The 16,766-nt window shown below is 50.6% G+C and overlaps 1 protein-coding gene across 1 annotated transcript in view; it reads left to right on the plus strand.

Moving 5' to 3' along the window:
• Positions 1–10,156: 10,156 nt before the first annotated feature.
• The window catches only part of PTK7 (protein tyrosine kinase 7 (inactive)), a 102,481-nt gene continuing 95,871 nt past the window's right edge, over positions 10,157–16,766 (plus strand). The window contains exon 1 of the mRNA XM_039531483.1: positions 10,157–10,218. Coding sequence (XP_039387417.1) covers positions 10,179–10,218 — 40 coding nt within the window. The 5' untranslated portion in view covers positions 10,157–10,178. The remainder of the gene's footprint in view (positions 10,219–16,766) is intronic.

Genomic DNA, 16,766 nt, shown 5'->3' on the forward strand with positions numbered 1-16,766 from the left:
GAGGACTGGTGAGACTCAAGGATTAGGAGGGGAGTGGTCTCTAGTGAGCACAGCTTGTACTCGTTCTACCCACCCTCACCCCAAAGCCTGGCTCCTGCCCCATCCCCTTCCTGCTCTTCCTTCTTCCCCAGCCTTAGTTCACTGGCCCAGCCCCTTTCTCCTTGCCCAGCTGCTCCTAGTCTCCCTCTCCAGGCTTGCTGGCCGTTTCCCACTTACCCCGTAAGAGGCTGGCTCACCCCTTACAGGCTGGAGGGCTGGGGCTGGCCTGGGATTACAGATGAAGGTAGCCTACATTGAATCAGGGACTGCCCTTCAACCGGCAGCAGGTGGCTGCAATGGAGAGGACGGATGAGGAATGGCTCTTGCAGGGTGGACCCTGGGATCAGGGGAGTTGCCCCAGGCCAAGCAGGGGTGAGACTGCAAAGGCCCCAGGCATGAAGGCCTAGGAAGGGGAAGAGAAACCATGTGCGGATTTAGGACCTGATACGGGTCTGTTCAGGGCTGTTGGCAGGGTGGCTTGTATTACTAAATCCACGCCTGCAGGAGGAGTATTTTTGACCAAGAAAAAATCCTGAGTGAAGTTTTATTTTAACACTCCAAGAAGGGAAACTGAGGCAGGCTACTTGGACCATAATCCTAGGCTATGAGGTGGGCATGGGAGGGGGCTGGCCTACTACACTCACCCTCACAGTCTGTCCCCCTTGTGCGGCCAGTCACAGTCCCCCTCCCGCTCTGGCTGATCTACCTAGCCTCTTTGCCTGCCCCACACTGGTTTCCAACCCTCGTATCCATCCCCGGGATCCTCCTCCAATCTCAGTCTCTCTCCAGCACCTCCCAGGCAGTCCCAGTTCTCCTGCACCCCAGCTGCTCGTCAGATCTCTCCCTCCTTGCTCCGGATCTCCCTGCTCGTGTCTAGTCCCAGTCTCCTTGTGCAGCCAAGTCTGCCCCACAACTCCCTGGCTGATCTCGGTACCAGCTCCCAGTATTCCTTCCCACCCTCACCCCGTTTCCCTCACTGGCTCCCAGCCTCCCCCACCTCCCCTCCCCTGGTCTGGCTTTTGTCCCCTCTGCACTGGAATCAGGTGCCTTCCTGCTCCCCGCTCCCTGGGTGCCAGCAGGGGAGGGCACAGGAGAGCCAGGCTCGCTGCTCTCAGATCCTGGCAGGGCCTGGCCCCCCTCCAGCTCAGAGCAGCCACTACCGGGAACGTCCTGCCGAGTGGCCCATAGCTATGGGTTAGTGCATGGCCAGGTGCTGGCTGGGCAGCACTAGGCGCTGAGAGGATGGAGCATGCTCAGTGGGGACAGAATCCTGGAGGAGTTTAGCTGCTAAACTCTAGCAGGTTCCTAAGGAGCATGTGCGAACTGGGCTGGGTCGAAGCCAGAGCTTGGCCAGATTTTCATAAGGATGGCAAAAGCCGCCCCCCCCCAACTTTCAATCCCTGCTCCAAAGCAGAGGGACGTGACAGCTGCTCAAAGAGACCACCATCATTTTTTGACATGGGCAAAACAATGTGTTTTTCCCCTTCGCCTCATGCTTGGAAATGCCTGAACCATTTTGTCAAGTATCAGAGGGGTAGCCTCCGACGAAGTGGGGATTCACCCACGAAAGCTCATGCTCCAAAACGTCTGTTAGTCTATAAGGTGCCACAGGACTCTTTGCTGCTGAACCATTTTGGCTCGTTTGCCAAAACGAAAAAGCACAGCAGGAGGCAGGTACCCAGCATGCAAAGTTCATCCCACGTAGTTACCTAGCAATGTGATCAGCAACTGGAAAGAGGGGCTTAGAATGGGAAGGGGCAGGCAGCCTTCAGGTGAGGTGGCCCTGCCAGCAATGAATATTTCCGAGGTGAGCTCAGGACCCCATTCTGCTGGGCAGAGTACATACACGTAGTAAGAGAGAGCTTGCAGCCTGTTCGACAAGGGGTGGGAGGGTAAACTGAGGCACGTGCTGGGGAAGTGACTTGGCCAAGGCCCACCGCAGCCCTGTGCAGAGCTGGGATCAGAACGCAGGTCTCCAGAGTCCCAGCCCAGTGCGCTCTCCCCATGGGTGGTGCTGCCTCTCCCGAGCCCTGCCCTTTCCCTGGGCATGAGGCGCTCCTCTGGCTCTCATCCCCGGAGGAGCCTGGCTTTGTTTTTCCAGCTGTCTGAAGGGCTGAGCTCTGAACCCAAGTCTGTCTGGCATGGGGCCTCAGGCGCAGTGCTGGGTGTGGTGAGAGGGTTTGAGCTCTCGCCAGCTTTGCTCTCAAAGGACTAGTCCTTATTTGAACCTTCCTTCAAAGGGGGTGGGGCAGGACGGCCCCTGACCTGTTTTCTAGCAGTCGCTACACCCGGCAGAGCCGGCGGCTGTGTACTGCGTGGGCAGGGTGTGAGCTTGTCGCCTGGCCCGGTCTGGTTACAAATGCCTGACATCCCTGTGAAAGGCTCTCCCTTCTGCCAGGGTGCGCGGGGGACTCGGCTCCCTGCCCTGGGTTGCATGGCCAGCATGCAGAAATGGACCCTGCTCCCAGTAAGTGCCCTGGCACTGGCTGTGGTTCCAAGGGCCAGCCCTCCTCCCTGCCATGGCCTGTTTGAGCTGTATTTCAATTGGGCAGTGCAGGAATACAGAGAAAATGGGGTTTTACTGTTCAAATCTGTTCAAACACTGTAAAATGCAGAGTTACGGTGATGCTTTCCACCCCTCCCCCACCTTAACTCAGCCCCTCCGGTCCCTACCCTCACATGTCCCCTCGGGGGCTGGCAGGACCTTACCCCTCCCTCAGCCTTGTTGCCCTGGGTGTTCTGTGCCAAGCAGCAGCAAGCCCTGCCCAGAGCACAGCAAGGGGCCGGGGAGGTGCTGAGCTGGAGCTGTGCTGGGCACAGAGAGGGTGGCAGGTCTTTTTAGGGGTGGGCAAGGTGTTGTGATGTCCCCAGTTCCTATTGCCATCCCCACAGGGGCACAGTTAAGGAGGTGTGGTTGCATTGTGCAGAGAGGGTTGAGAAGCTGCCCTTTTCCCGGCCCAGTGCTCCCCCATTGGGGTAAAACTCGGGGGGAGCACAGCTACTGCATCTGGTATTGGAATCAGATTCATAGACTTTAAGGCCAGAAGGGACCATCATGATCATCTAGTCCGACCTCCTGCACACTGCAGGCCACCGACCCTCACCTGCCCACTCCTGTAACAGACCCCTAACCTCTGGCAGAGTTACTGAAGTTCTCGGATCATGATTTCAAGACTTCAAGTTACAGAGAATCCTCCATTTACACTGCTCCCCTGGGGAGGCTGTTCCAGAACTTCACTCTGATGGTTAGAAACGTTCGCCTAATTTCAAGCCTAAACTTGTTGATGGCCAGTTTATAGCCCTCTGGTTTTGTGTCCACATTCACACTTAACTCCTCTCCTTCCCTGGTATTTATCCCTCTGATGTATTTCTAGAGAGCGATCACATCTCCCCTCAGCCTGCGTTTGGTTACAGTAAACAAGCCAAGCTCTTCCAGTCTCCTCTCATAAGGTTCGTTTTCCATTCCCTGATCATCCTGATAGCTCTTCTCTGCACCTGTTCCAGTTTGAATTCATCCTTCTTAAACCTGGGAGACCAGAACTGCACCCGGTATTCCAGGTGAGGTCTCACCTTGTATAGTGGTACTAACACTTCCCTGTCTCTACTAGAAATATCTCGCCTGATGCATCCTAGACTCACATTAGCCTTTTCCACGGCTGCATCACACTGGCGGCTCAGTCATCCTGTGATCAACCAATAGACCCAGGTCTTTCTCCTCCTCCATCACTGCTAGTTGATATGTCTCCAGCTTATAACGAAAATTCTTGTTGTTAATCTCTAAGTGCATGACCTTGGACTCTGCACTATTAAATTTCATCCCATTTCTACTACTCCAGTTTTCAAGGTCTTTCATATCTTTTTGTATGGTATTCCCGTCCTCCATATTGCCCATACCTCCCAACTTCGTGTCATCTGCAGATTTTATTAGCGCACACCCATTTTTTGTGCCAAGGTCATTAATTAGGATTGGTCCCAAGACAGGTCCCTGAGGAACTCGTCTAGAAACCTGCCTCCAGTCTGACAGTTCACCTGCCAGTATGACCATTGTAATCTCCCTTTAACCAGTTCCTTATCCACCTTTCAGTGCTCATATCAATCCCCAACTTCTCCAATTTAATAATTTCCTGTGTGGAACTGTATTCATTGCCTTACTGAAATCCACGTGGATTAGATCAACTGCATTTCCTTTGTCTAAAAAATCAGTTATCTTCTCAAAGAAAGAGATCATGTTGGTCTGGCATGATCTACCCTTTGTAAAACCATATTGAATTTTATTCCAGTTATTATTTACCACTATGTCCTTAACTACCTTCTCCTTCAAAATTTGTTCCAAGACCTTGCATGCAATTGAGATCAAACAAATGGGCCTGCAGTTTGGTCCGCTACAGCAGATGGAAATGGTAGAATCATCCAGGATAATGCAGAAAAGTCAGCGGAGGTGTTCAATAAATATTTCGGTTCTGTATCTGGGAGAACCATGATGTAGTCATATCATATGATAACGCTCTTTCTGTTCCACTAGTATCCCAGGAGGATGTTAAACAGCAGCTACAAAATTAGATGTTTTTAAATCAGCAGGTCCAGACAACTTGCATCGAAGAGTTTTAAAGGAGCTGGCTGAGGAGCTTGCTAGACTGTTACTGTTGGTTCGGAACATGAAGGAAGATTCAGAACACTGGAAGAAAGCTAACGTCGTGGCAATATTTAAAATGGGTAAATGGGATGACATTGATCCTGGGCAAGATAATGGAGCGGCTGATACGGGACTCAATAAAGAATTAAAGGAGTGTAAAATAATTCATGCCAATCAGGTGCATGGAAAGTAGATCCTGTCAGCCTAACTGGAGATCTTTTTTGATGAGATCACAAGTTTGGTTTATAAAGATGAGATCACAAGTTTGGTTGTAAGCTAGTTAGACTTCTGGAAGGCTTTTGACTTGGTGCCACACGACATTTTGATTAAAACAACTAGAAAGATGTAAAATGAACAGAGAAGACATTACATGGATTGAAACTGGCTAACTGGTAGATTGCAAAATGTAACTGCAAACGGGGACTCATCACTGAACGGGTCTGTTTCTAGTGGGGTCCTGCAGGGATCGGTTCCTGGCCTTATGGTATTTAACAATATATCAAGGACCTGGAAGAAAAGAAAATAATCACAGAGGCAGTTTGCAGATGGCCCAAAACTTGGGGGAATGGTAAATAATGAAGAGGACAGGTCACTGATTCAGAATGAACTGGATCACTTGGTAAGCTTGGTGCAAGTGAACAATCTGTGTCTGAATACAGCTGATGGAAAATGTGTACATCTGGGAACAAAGACTTGGCCACACTTACAGGATGGGGGCCTCTATCCTGGGAAGAAGTGATGGAAACAGAAGTGGGGGCTGTGATGGATAATCAGCTGAACATGAGCTCCCAACGTGACACTGTGGCCAAAAGGGCTAATGTGATCCGGGGATGCGTAAAAGGGAATTTTGAGGGGGAGCAGAGAGGATCTTTGCCTCTGTATTTGGCACTGATGTGATGGCTGCTGTGCAGCTCTGTTTCCTTCTCTGCAGAATGGGAAGGCAGATCGTTGCCTTGCCCTGAGGGAGGGATATGTGGACATGGTTACTAATAGAAGTGAAGGGTACAGACATGTTAGCAGCAGCCTGTGGAAGCTGAGACTTGCACTCATATATCTCTGGCTTCCAGCCCAGTGCACCTTCCCCTCAGCCACCTTGTGAGGGAGGGGCTCTCTCTCTCCCCCTCTTTCTGCCTGCTTGCAGCAGTCCAGCAAACCAAAAAAAGGACAAGCTCCATCCCTTTTGAGTTATCCAGTGTCGCACTAAATCTCAGCAGTGGCATCCCAGCAACATCCCTTTTACAGGGATCTTACCCATTGCTTTCTCCATCTTCGTGCAAAGAAGCATTCTAAGGCTAATATTTTCAAATGCTGGTTTTGGAATGCTGCATCTCAAGAACCCCTTGATCCAGTGGCCCCAAATTTCCCCCACAGACTCTACCCCAGGCCCCGAACTGGTATATAAATTTTCAGACAGATCTGACTCTGCCTGTGGATTTTCGGGCCGTTTGAAGATTTGTCCTGATTCAGAAATGTGGATGCAGCCTTCACTTCCGACTGGCTCCGTGTTGCTCCACAAAGCACAGTAAGTAAAGGAGAACAGGACAGTGCCGTGTGCTATGAAGTTAAGAACAGGGAAATGAGCACAATGGCATGAGACTACCAGGCTTTGGCAAGAGTAAAGCTCCCATGCTACCAATCCAGCAAAGGAACCCTCCTGCTCAGGAACCCTCCTGCTCTGGGCCCTGAGGGGTGGCCTCAGGCATCTTTCCCAGTTCTATTTTCTAGGCCTTGTTTAAGCTCCCAAATTTGTAAGCAGACCTGAGGTAGCTTGGGTACTCACTCTGTCTGGGTAGTTAGCTCTGCACCCTGGTAAGAAGCCTCTGGCATACTATGCTATTGATAGGTGTGGTATAAAACCCAGCTGTAGAGTGGAGATCTAGCTGCTCCATCATGAAGATTGCAACAGCATTTCTCTTCAAAGCCCAATTTTCAAACTTCTCTACGTGCTCAGTCAGATCTGCTTGAAATCTGGCATGCCAGTTCAAGGACCAGGGAAGCGTTTGTGGTGAAAACTTGGCAGCGTTGGGTCAAAACGTTCCTGAGATACAAATCCCCTCAAATGACTTTTTGTTGTTTACATTTTAAATTTCTTACAATGTTTTTTGCTCCAACGTGGAAAATCTACTTGAAACCTACATCCCTGAGTTGCTCCTACTGAGCTCGAGGTCTGGTAACCAGGCGGAGTGCCTAGCACTTTGGTTCTTATCCTCTAGAGCAGTGTATTGGACTGCTCCTCGCCTTAGAAAGACTGATGGTGCAGACTCCAACTTCTAGTGCTGGGACTCACAGAAGTGATCACGGCAGCTGCCAGTATTGGCAACTCTCGTGATTCTGTCATGAGTCTCATAATAATTCTTGTTTTAAAGCCCCAGCTCCTGGAGTCAAGTGGAGATGTGATGATTTCAACCTTCATTTTTAAAGAAAAAGTAAATTTCTAGCCCCTGTGGCTGTGGAGGAAGCTGCAAAATGTGACCCCGGTGCACCTAAAGGCTCAACAAGCAGAAGGCAAATAAAAACAACATCAAATCTTGTATTTTTACATAATCTCATGATTTTAAAGCCAATCTCGTGATTTGTGGTGAGCCTGAGTCATGATTTTTGAACATTTGGGGTTGTCAATACTGCATCTCTGACTGTCACAGAAAGACTAACAGCAGTTTGGGGAAGACAACGGGTGCTATAGCCACCAATGAAACAGACCATCACTTTAAAAATGCTGCCCTGCTCCACAGATGGGGCCAGGGGAGAGGAGTGTGGTGCATGGGCCGTACTCTGATACTTCCTCGGAATTTATAGGAGACAACTAAACTTTGTGTTTACTCTCTTATGTTTGCAGTGATCTCTGACATGCCAGCCAGGCACGAAAGGGTGCCCGAGAGGGCCCAGAGCAGACTGTGGGGAGGAAAGGGTACTATCAGCTATTGCACTGAGGGGGGAATGGTGGGCACGAGGCAGTGAGGGCCAGTGGGGTAGGAGCTGATGCAGGGGCCACAGTGAGGTTTGTGTTCCCAGGTGGAATGCCTTTGCACTTTTGCTGGGTGGATGCGTAGGTTGTGGGGGGAGAACAGTCAGGAATGGTGTGGCGGAAGTGGGCAATGACAGAGCTGTTCCAGGGTGGGTGCTCAGGTAAAGTGTGGGCTTTTGCTCACTGGGAAATCTCTAGGAGGAGGTGAATAGAAATTCACCCCCCAACTCCCTTGTTATGCAAACCCCAAGCCTTTGGAAGCTATGCCCTGGAGCAGGGACCATCGTCTACTCATCACCTGTTCTCACCCTGTAAAGATCAAAGGCCCAAGCTGTAGACAGGACAGAGTAACCTATTCAGGGGTGTAGTGTGCAGTGACCCAGGCCTTGGCTAGGCTACGCCTACTGTATGAGAGGCCGAGGTGAGCTACAGACACTGGCGATAACCTTAAATTGTTACACTTTATAAAGGACACCCCAGAAATCTGGCAAACACATAAACAATACGAAGTAACATCAACTATTTGCTTAGGAAAATAATCAACCATAAATGACCATGACACAAATGTAACTGTGACACTCTGAGCACCTTTCCCAGCCCTGAAGTAAAGCTGTGTGTGGCCGGAAAGCATGTCCCTCTCACCACCAGTAGCTGGTCCAGTAAAAGATATTCCCTCCCCCACCTTGTCTATCACAATAAATGAAACCTGTCACCAAGGCGTTGGGCCACCCCAAGAAGGAATCAGCTCCTGCTCTCCCTGGCTGCAAAGTCCAGTCTTATGCCTGCTGTCCCGCCTTCGTCTCTCTCTGGCCTGCACCTCTGTCCAGCAGGTCTGCCCGCAAGCAACAGCTCCTCACCCGAAGGGCCACACCAGTTCCCCAGGCACCCAAACTGTATTTCCTCTGTCAGTGCCCGAATGGTCAACCTCCCTGGTGATACGCTTTGTGCTCCGTGCATGCCCACGGCCCTTCACAGACCAGCGTCCTCTGGCCAAACCCCTTTGTAGCCAGCACTACCTTCTGTAACTGCCGTCCAGCTTCCCCTTTGGGCAGCTCCTGAGCCTCCCCCCAGCTCCAGCCGCCCTCTCGCCTGTCTCTCTCCCCCCGCAGCCTTCTGCGCTGCTGCAGCACACCCGCCTCTCAGCAGGTGCTAGTGCTGGGGCCAGGGGTTTTAGACTTAGTCTGAGCTCAGGTGGTTATGGACGTGCAATCATTGGGAGAACCCCTGTGGGGTTTGAAGGACTGACTCCTATGCGAGCCCCTGGTGGAGCAGGGGGGACATCTGGTAAGTGTTCCACTGTAGGCGTCGGTTCTCTGATTGTTTTAGTAGGTTTTCCCTGTAATGCTTTCACCGTTCGGATACGTGTGCTTGCGTAGAAAGAGCTGTGTTATAACTCACCTCTCGGTAACGATGCTGTTCCCAGCCTCGGAGGAGACAGCGGAGTGCAGACCCTGGCCTGCTTAGGCCGTCTGGCTTACTGGGGTATCAGAAGATCTGGGCAGCCTGCTCAGACCCTGGCCAGGAGGGCACGAGATGCAGGCCTCTGCCCCAGGGAGGTGATGGCTGGGAGCCAGGAGCCCCGAGTAGGTGCCCTCCAGGGAGCAAGTGGGTGCTGTTGCCCTGACCTGGCAGTGGGCATGTGGGGAGGGGTGGTGGCAGCGTACTGCATGCCGGGTGGGGGGGGTGTTGGTGTATCCAGCCAGGCTAGGGTAAGTGGGGGTGTCTGTCACTTAGGGTGGGGCCCATGGGGGGTCAGTTGCTAAGGGGAGGAGCTGGGGTGGGGTGAGTCACTGGGGGCAGGGCCCCGTGGGAGCAGGGGTGAGTTACTAAGGGCAGGGCAGGACCCCCCCTGGGTCAGTCACTAAGGGGTGGGGCCGGAGGTGGAGCTTGGGGGTGGTCAGTTGCTAGGAGAGGGTCTGGGGACGGGGTCAATAGGTAAGGGACAGGATTGGGGGCGGGGGTTAGTTGCTAGGGAAGGGAGGAGGGAAATGTGTTGCTAAGGGGAACGGCCGGAGGATGGACCAGGGGAGTCAGTTGCTAGGGGAGGAGCCAGGGTGACCGTCAGTGGCTATGGGCGGGGTCAGTTGCTAGGGGAGGGTCAGTAGCTTTGGGGGCGGGGGGGGGTCAGATGCTAGGGGCGGGGCCGGCTGGAGTCTGTAGCTATGGGGTGGGGTTGGGGGCGGGATCAGTTGCTAGGGAAGGAGCCGGGCCGGGGTCCAGTAGCCAAGGGACAGGGTTGGGGGGGGGGTCAGTTGGTAGGGGAGGGACGAGGGCTGTCGCTAAGGGGCGGGGCCGGAGAGCAGTTGCTAGGTGACGGCCCCGCGGGGGCGGTGGGGGAGGGGGTCCGCGTTCCAGAGGGGGTCGCGGCGCCTCCCCGGGGTCAGAGGTCGTGGCGCTGATGAGGGCGGTTTCCGGTGCGGACCCCCCCCCGCCGGAAGCCCCACCTGTGTGGGGCGGGGCGGGGCGGAGCTGGCGGGCGGGGCGCGGCGGCGGCGGCCTGGGCATGGAGTGAGCGCGGCGGCGCGGACCCGGCGGGCTGCGATGGAGGCGGCGCGGGGGGTCTGGCTCCTGCTGCTGCTCGGTGAGTGCGGGGCGGCCGGGCCCAGCCGCGGCTCGCACGGGGCGGGGGCGGGGTCCGGGCGGGAGCAGGCGCGGGGGGCGCCGGGGGAGCGCAGCCCCCTTGGCTGGGTCCGGACGTGCAGGGGCGGCCGGTTCTTCCGCAGCCCCCCGGGCTCGGAGACTGGGGCCGGCCCGGGACCCGCCCGCCCGCGGAGCGCGCTGGCTGAGAGCCGGTCCGGGACTCGTACGGGGGGAGCGGGGCCCCTCCGCTCTCCAGCCAGGCCCGCCCGGGCGCAGGAACCGGGGCCAGCAGGAGCGTGTCTCCCCCGAGCCCGGCCCGTGGGGCTGTTCCCCGCTCCCCCCGGGCGCGCTCCCCGGCCGCTGGCCCGGAGCTCGCTTGTTCGGGTGAAGAACTTTTCATTGTCCCGCCGCGCTTCGCCTGGCACCCTCCGTGCGGCGATGCAGTTGCCGCTGCGCTGTATGTTTCTCGTGGTGAGGTGGGTTCCGCGGGCTGTGACTCGTTCTTGGGGCTCTTTTCAAATGTTCAGCCTCCTTTGGAAGTGCGGACACCAGACCCGGACACTGCCCCAGCCGGGGTGTTCCCTACCTCGTGTACCGAGATAACATCGCCCTGTGCCCTTCTTTGTTCCCTGCTAGTTCATACGTGCAAGGATCACCTTAGTTAGCCCCTTTGGCCACCGCATTGCTCTGGGAGCTCATGTGCAGCTGGTTTCCACCAGTCCTTTTCAGTCCCAGCTTTCCAGAAGGTGTACTCCTGCCTGCTCACTTCCCTCCGTCCCGGCCCGCCCCAGTAATGGGGGAGCCCTTCAGCTGAGCACAGGGACTGCAAAGCAGTGAGACCCCACGGGCATGGAATGCTCCCTAAAAGCTGAAAGGAAGCCGGGTGGCCACTTGCTTTTTATCCACTTCACCCAGTGTTACTGCTTGATGCAGGATGGCTGCGTGCCCTGTAAACAATCGCTTCAAGCTGTATCAGCTTTAATCAAAATCTTTTAGATCTTGCAATTTGGAACTTCGTTCTAAACTAGCAAGACCTGAAGTGAGAGTAAAGGGAGTTGGGTTTAGCTGGCTTGTTTTTAGGATTTGAAATGTGTATTATGGTCAGGTAACTCTCCCCTCTTGGATCCCTACCCTGGCATGTCCATAAGAGAGGTGACAGCCTCTTACCCTCCTGTAGCTGCTGTATAAAGTGTGATCTCCACAAACCAGCAGCAAGTACTCCCTGGGTCAGAGGTGCTGTGCCTGTTGGCTGTGTGAACAGGAGTGCTGTGCTGGACGGAGGTGGGCAGAGAGAAGGGGAGGGTAAGGAACTGGATATTCCCAGGTCCTGTTGCCATTTCCCCAGGGGCAGCAGTAAGGTGGTGTGATAGTGATATGTAGGAAGTGTCCCGTAGCTCTGCCTTTTCTAACGATTTTGGTTTGCTTTTCCTTGTCAGGGGACCTTAACTCAGCATTTCGTGGTTTTCCAGCCTTTAAGTTTTGGGAAGGAAACTCTAATATTCTAGAAGGACTTGAGGAGCACAGGGCTGTCTTGACTGCCAGCAAATTTAATTCCACAGTGGCTAAGCTTTTTGCTTGTGACGCTTAGTTATAACCACAACCATAGTTTTGAAAGTGAGGAAATTAGAAGGCTGTTATGGGGGGGGGGGGAATCTAAGCATGAATCTGGAAATACTTAACTTTATAAAGCATGTGGGGTTCCTGGCAGAGTATTTCCAGACTCTTCAGTGCTTAGGTTATTTGGATGACTCAGACAGCATTTGTTTTTTTAATATCTACAGCTTTCTAATGTGTGAGTTAAGTTGTCAAATTATTTATTTTAACACACTGTGAAATGTGCATTAGAGAGAATGAATATATTTTTGGAGGGATATGTTTCCAATACCAGTGATATAATTTTATTTGTACTTTCCAGTGCGGCTTTGGCAGAGTTCATCACAAGAGTCCATTAAGGAAATTAAGTAGTCCCAGGGTGAGAGGCAAAGTTCTGTCCTATTAGAAAGCTGCGATGAGAAATCAGAGGAATAAATGGCCAACTTTCACTGTAGTAAAAGGTTACCAGTGTGGTTGCTCCAAAAGCCTGTACTAGGATCAGTGTGTAATAAATACACAAATTGCATAAAAACACCAGCGTTAAGAGAACATGAAAGTTGCAAAGTGAACATGGAAAAGCTAGGAAATGCCAAAATTGAGGTTCCCTGAGAGTCTTAAATTGGCCCCTTTGTGCATATGCGTCATGAGTCCATCTTTAATTACATGATCACGTCCTGTTTTTTTTCCACAGGACAGATTGCTCAGGGACTGAATTAGGGTTGTGCATTGTGTAGTGAATGAAACTTGCCTGTTAGGAGCTCTGCTTCATGTGTTGCAGAATTGGAAAGGTGTGTGGTGAATGAATCAGGGAACTGCAGGAAGAAAAAGGATCGCCTCATGCTAAAGACAAGTTGAATGCTGCCCTGGGTTCTATCCCTGCCTCTGCCACAGAGTTTCTATATGATACCGGGCAAGTCACAAATGAAAACTTTCACAGATGGCCACTCAGTGTTCCTCATTTTCAGAGTATCCATCTTGAGCCACCTGGGGTCTGATCTGCAGAAGTGCTGAATGCTCACACTTCCAACTGAAAGCAATGGGAGCTGTGTTCTGAACAAAGACAGTGCTACACAATGCTACTGTGACAAATCAGTGCCTAGGTGTGTCAAATTGCACACCCATGTTAGTGGATACTTAAGACCTTAATCTCTCTGTGCCTCAGTCCCCCACCTGTATAATGGGGATAATTATATCTCCTCTCACAGAGGTGTTGTGAAGATTGTTTGTGAAGCACTCAGACGCTGTAGTGATGAGCACCATAGAAAAGCCCTTGAGGAAACTAAGCTGTATTCAGAGCAGGGTTTGAATAGTGTGTAATGAGAAGTGCAGTGTTTCAGAAAGTAACTGAAACACTTCCCTCATGGATTGTATTTTCTAAATGGACGACCTACCTAATTCTCAATTACTGAGGGACAATCTCCACTCATTGGTGTATTTTGCTTTCCACCCCCACTTTGTACAACTTTTCATGAGGGATGTACCCGAGTATTCACATTCTGATATCTAAACCGTATTGTTAAATCTAGTCACCTACATTTGGGTTATTGCTAACAATGTACTCTATGTATCATCGGACTTTGAAGAAATCTGTTCTTATCAAATAAGGTCTGGGGCCAATTAAATCAGCACCATCCATCCTGTGTATGGAATGAGGCATTCGACATGTCACCATGCAGTTGAAGGCTGTATCATAATACATACGCACAAGGCAGTATACAGCGGCAACCTTAATTCTGGCCTTTTCCAGCTTTTGATTCTGCAGACTTAACATGTTAACATTTTTTGTATGAAACTTCTTATGTTTTTTTAAAAACTTAAAACTTGAAGTAACAAGTTTAGGATTCAAAAGAGGATTATGTTCATGTGGAGGACAATATCTCGTTATATTAAGTAACTAATATACCGTATAATCCCTCCTGCTTCATAGCATAATGTAGGTTCTAACTGATAGGAGTAAGAAGAAACTTACTCTGTGGACAGGTTATTCCACAGTTACCCAGTTGGAGAGTGTTCTTGTACCTTCCTCTAGCTAAAACACCAGGTCAAGACTGCTGTTGGAGACAGGGCAGATGGGCCCTGCTCTGATCTGACAGTGCCTTTTTCCCCCTAATTAATTGGTAATTTAGATCTGATGAACAGTCCATTCTGTAACAATGGGAGCAACCAGATGTGAGTGGAGAGACCAGCAACTGGAGCCCTTGGAAATGTCAGGACTCCAGCAACCGCCAGTGCTTCTAAATGCTTAATCGGAAAAGTTTGGTAACCACCTCCTGTTGCTGGTTTTAAATGTTACTTTAAGGGCTGCTATTTACATTCTTCCAGTATGTAGCTAATGCAGTGTGGGGCTGTATTAAGTATCTGAAATATTTAAGTACTAGGCTCCTTCTTCAAACAGGAAAGAGTGGCAAGAAGCCACGCATGCAACAGGATAACTGTACAAGAGTGCAGTGAAGATTCAGCTGGTATGATTAGTTACCTCACAGTGCAGCAACATGAGCATTGTGGGTGGAATACCAGGGGCTTTTGAAATAAATGAGCTGTTAAGTTGTAAAAGCAGCCATTCTCCCTGCAGGAACTTGCACTGGGTTGAGGCTTGAGTATATTGCTTGCTTGTTAGTGCAAATTGCATTCTTTGTGTGGTGATCCCTTTGTTGTCTGGCAAGGTAGGGGCTGTGTCTTTATTTGATCAGTAAAGCACCCATCACACTTGTGGGCACTGTACGTGTAGTAAAAAGGGTGACATTAAACTGCAAAGGTTACACGCTGAAGCGCTCCCTCTGAAGCTGGCACTTCATGGCTCAAATTTGTATTGATTTATCAAGTTTAGCAGGAGGAATTGAAAGGAATTACTAAGGATGCGTGGTAGGCAGGTGCCTAAAACACTGATTAATACAATCCTACTTGTGCTGTCCCCAAGCTTTATGCTTTGCAGAGACCTCTGTGTGTGCTTCATGAATCAAAATTACTTCATACATGGGGCCTCAGAAAGCAAAGTCTTCATGTTGCTGGAGAGTTTGATTGATTAGGGAAATGCAAGGCACACATTCATAATGCAAAAATAGTATTCATGCAGTGATAAGATAATACAGTAACATCACACAGGAAATATGGCAGTTAAGGCAACAGCTGCATTACCTTGATCCCATAAGACATACGGGGTGTTGTGCTCCATAGCATAAATAAGGATGTATTTATATAGTTAACAAGAAACAAAGTAATAGAAATTGTAGCTTTGTAGTGGAACCACGTTAGTGTTCCGGCTGGGACTCTTAACTCTTGCCTTTACTGGCTTGTTTGTGACTTACTTGCATGTTTAGCATTATATTACCATAGGGTTTTTTTTTTTGCATGTAATTTACTTGTTTTCATCCATCTTTAAGGCCAGAAGGGACTGTGGGGACCATCTAGTCTGACCTCGTGTGAAATGTAGGTCGTAGAATTTCACCGGGGGTTCCCATGGCAAGGCCTTAATGCATCGTGAAGGAGTTTACTCTGATTTCAAGCAAGGGTGAGCGCCTGTGGTGCAGATTGTGACTTTCTGGCCATACCAGAGGAGTGAACTGGGGCAGCTCTGCTGGTGGCTGTCATGGGGGCGCATCCCTTGCATAGACAAGGCCTAGCTCTCCGTCCTTGAAATTAGCCCAGTACCAGCCCCTGACTTGGCGCCCTGCTTAGGCTGGGGAGGGAGTACTTGTGATGTCACAAAGGGGAGGGGCTTCAGCAGGCTCTGATAAGTCTTAGCTGAGTGTGTGGAGAGTGTCAGATTCTATTTTTGATTAACAATTAAAAACTACTTAGTGGCAGTACAGGTTGGGGGGGTTCAGGTCCATCTCCCCAAGCCCTTAACAGCCTGGGGAAGACTTGTGAAGGTGGCAAGGAATGCACATCACTTACAGCGCTGTCAATAACACACTCCAGTGCCCCGGAAGCCGTTCATTTCCATCTCCCAAAGATTCCCAAAAGCAATATGTGCCCAGCTTCATCAAACGTGTCCTGTCCAGCAAGGCATTAACAGATCGGCACGTCTGACTGTCACGTATCATGTGCATTTGGAAAGTTATTCTGCCTTAATGCTGCGGAGGTCACTGTTAAGGTTTTATGAATCTTTACAGCTTCTGCTGAAAAGCCAGGCTCTCATGTTAAGAACTATCAGACTCTCATCCTCTGTGGATTGGTGACAGAGGGGCTCACCACATGGGTGTTGCCTTAACACCCACAACCCATGTGTGTAACACGCTATGTATTAGTCAGCAGTGGAACAATGGTGATCATGAATCCTGAACCCTGTCTCTGGTGATGAGAGGGCTGTGGGTAATAGTAGCTAGGGATGGGATAATCCAAACGGGTTTAGTCACTCTGGAAGACATTTGGTGCAGTGGATATGACTGGAATTTGTCGTGTTAGGAAGAGCTTTCTAACTCTAAGGCTGGTTAGGCACTGGAACAGGTTACCACAGAGACCGTGGAATTTCCATCATTGGAGGTGTTTAAGAACAGGTTGGACCAAACACCTGTCAAGGGTGGTCTAGGTTTACTTGGTCCTGCCTCAGCGCACAGGGTCTTGTTTAGATGATGTCTTGAGATCTCTTCCAGCCCTGCCTTTGTATGATTCTATGTTAGAAACCTGGGTTATGGGCCTGAAGTGATCTTGCATAAGCTCGCTGCTAGCTTCTTTTTAAAGTGGTGTTCAGTGGCATTTCTGGGGTGGCCATAGTTAATTGCTTGGGAATTTAAACAGAAGAGGTGAGATTTGAATGCCTGGTTTGATGGTGTTTGTGCTGCTTGTCATCCGATTCTGCGGGTTTGCTTTGCCGCTATGTCTAAAAAGTTGCAAAATGCTCTGTAGATGCTCTTGATGTATAAGTGATATTGTAGGTCTCATCAAACCATCATGAAAACTTCAAATAATGCTCAGTTTATTTTGTGTGATTTGGCTTGTGCCATTAAAAAACTTTTC

This window comes from Mauremys reevesii, linkage group 3 (genome assembly GCF_016161935.1).
Source record: "Mauremys reevesii isolate NIE-2019 linkage group 3, ASM1616193v1, whole genome shotgun sequence".
NCBI classification, from domain to species: domain Eukaryota; kingdom Metazoa; phylum Chordata; order Testudines; family Geoemydidae; genus Mauremys; species Mauremys reevesii.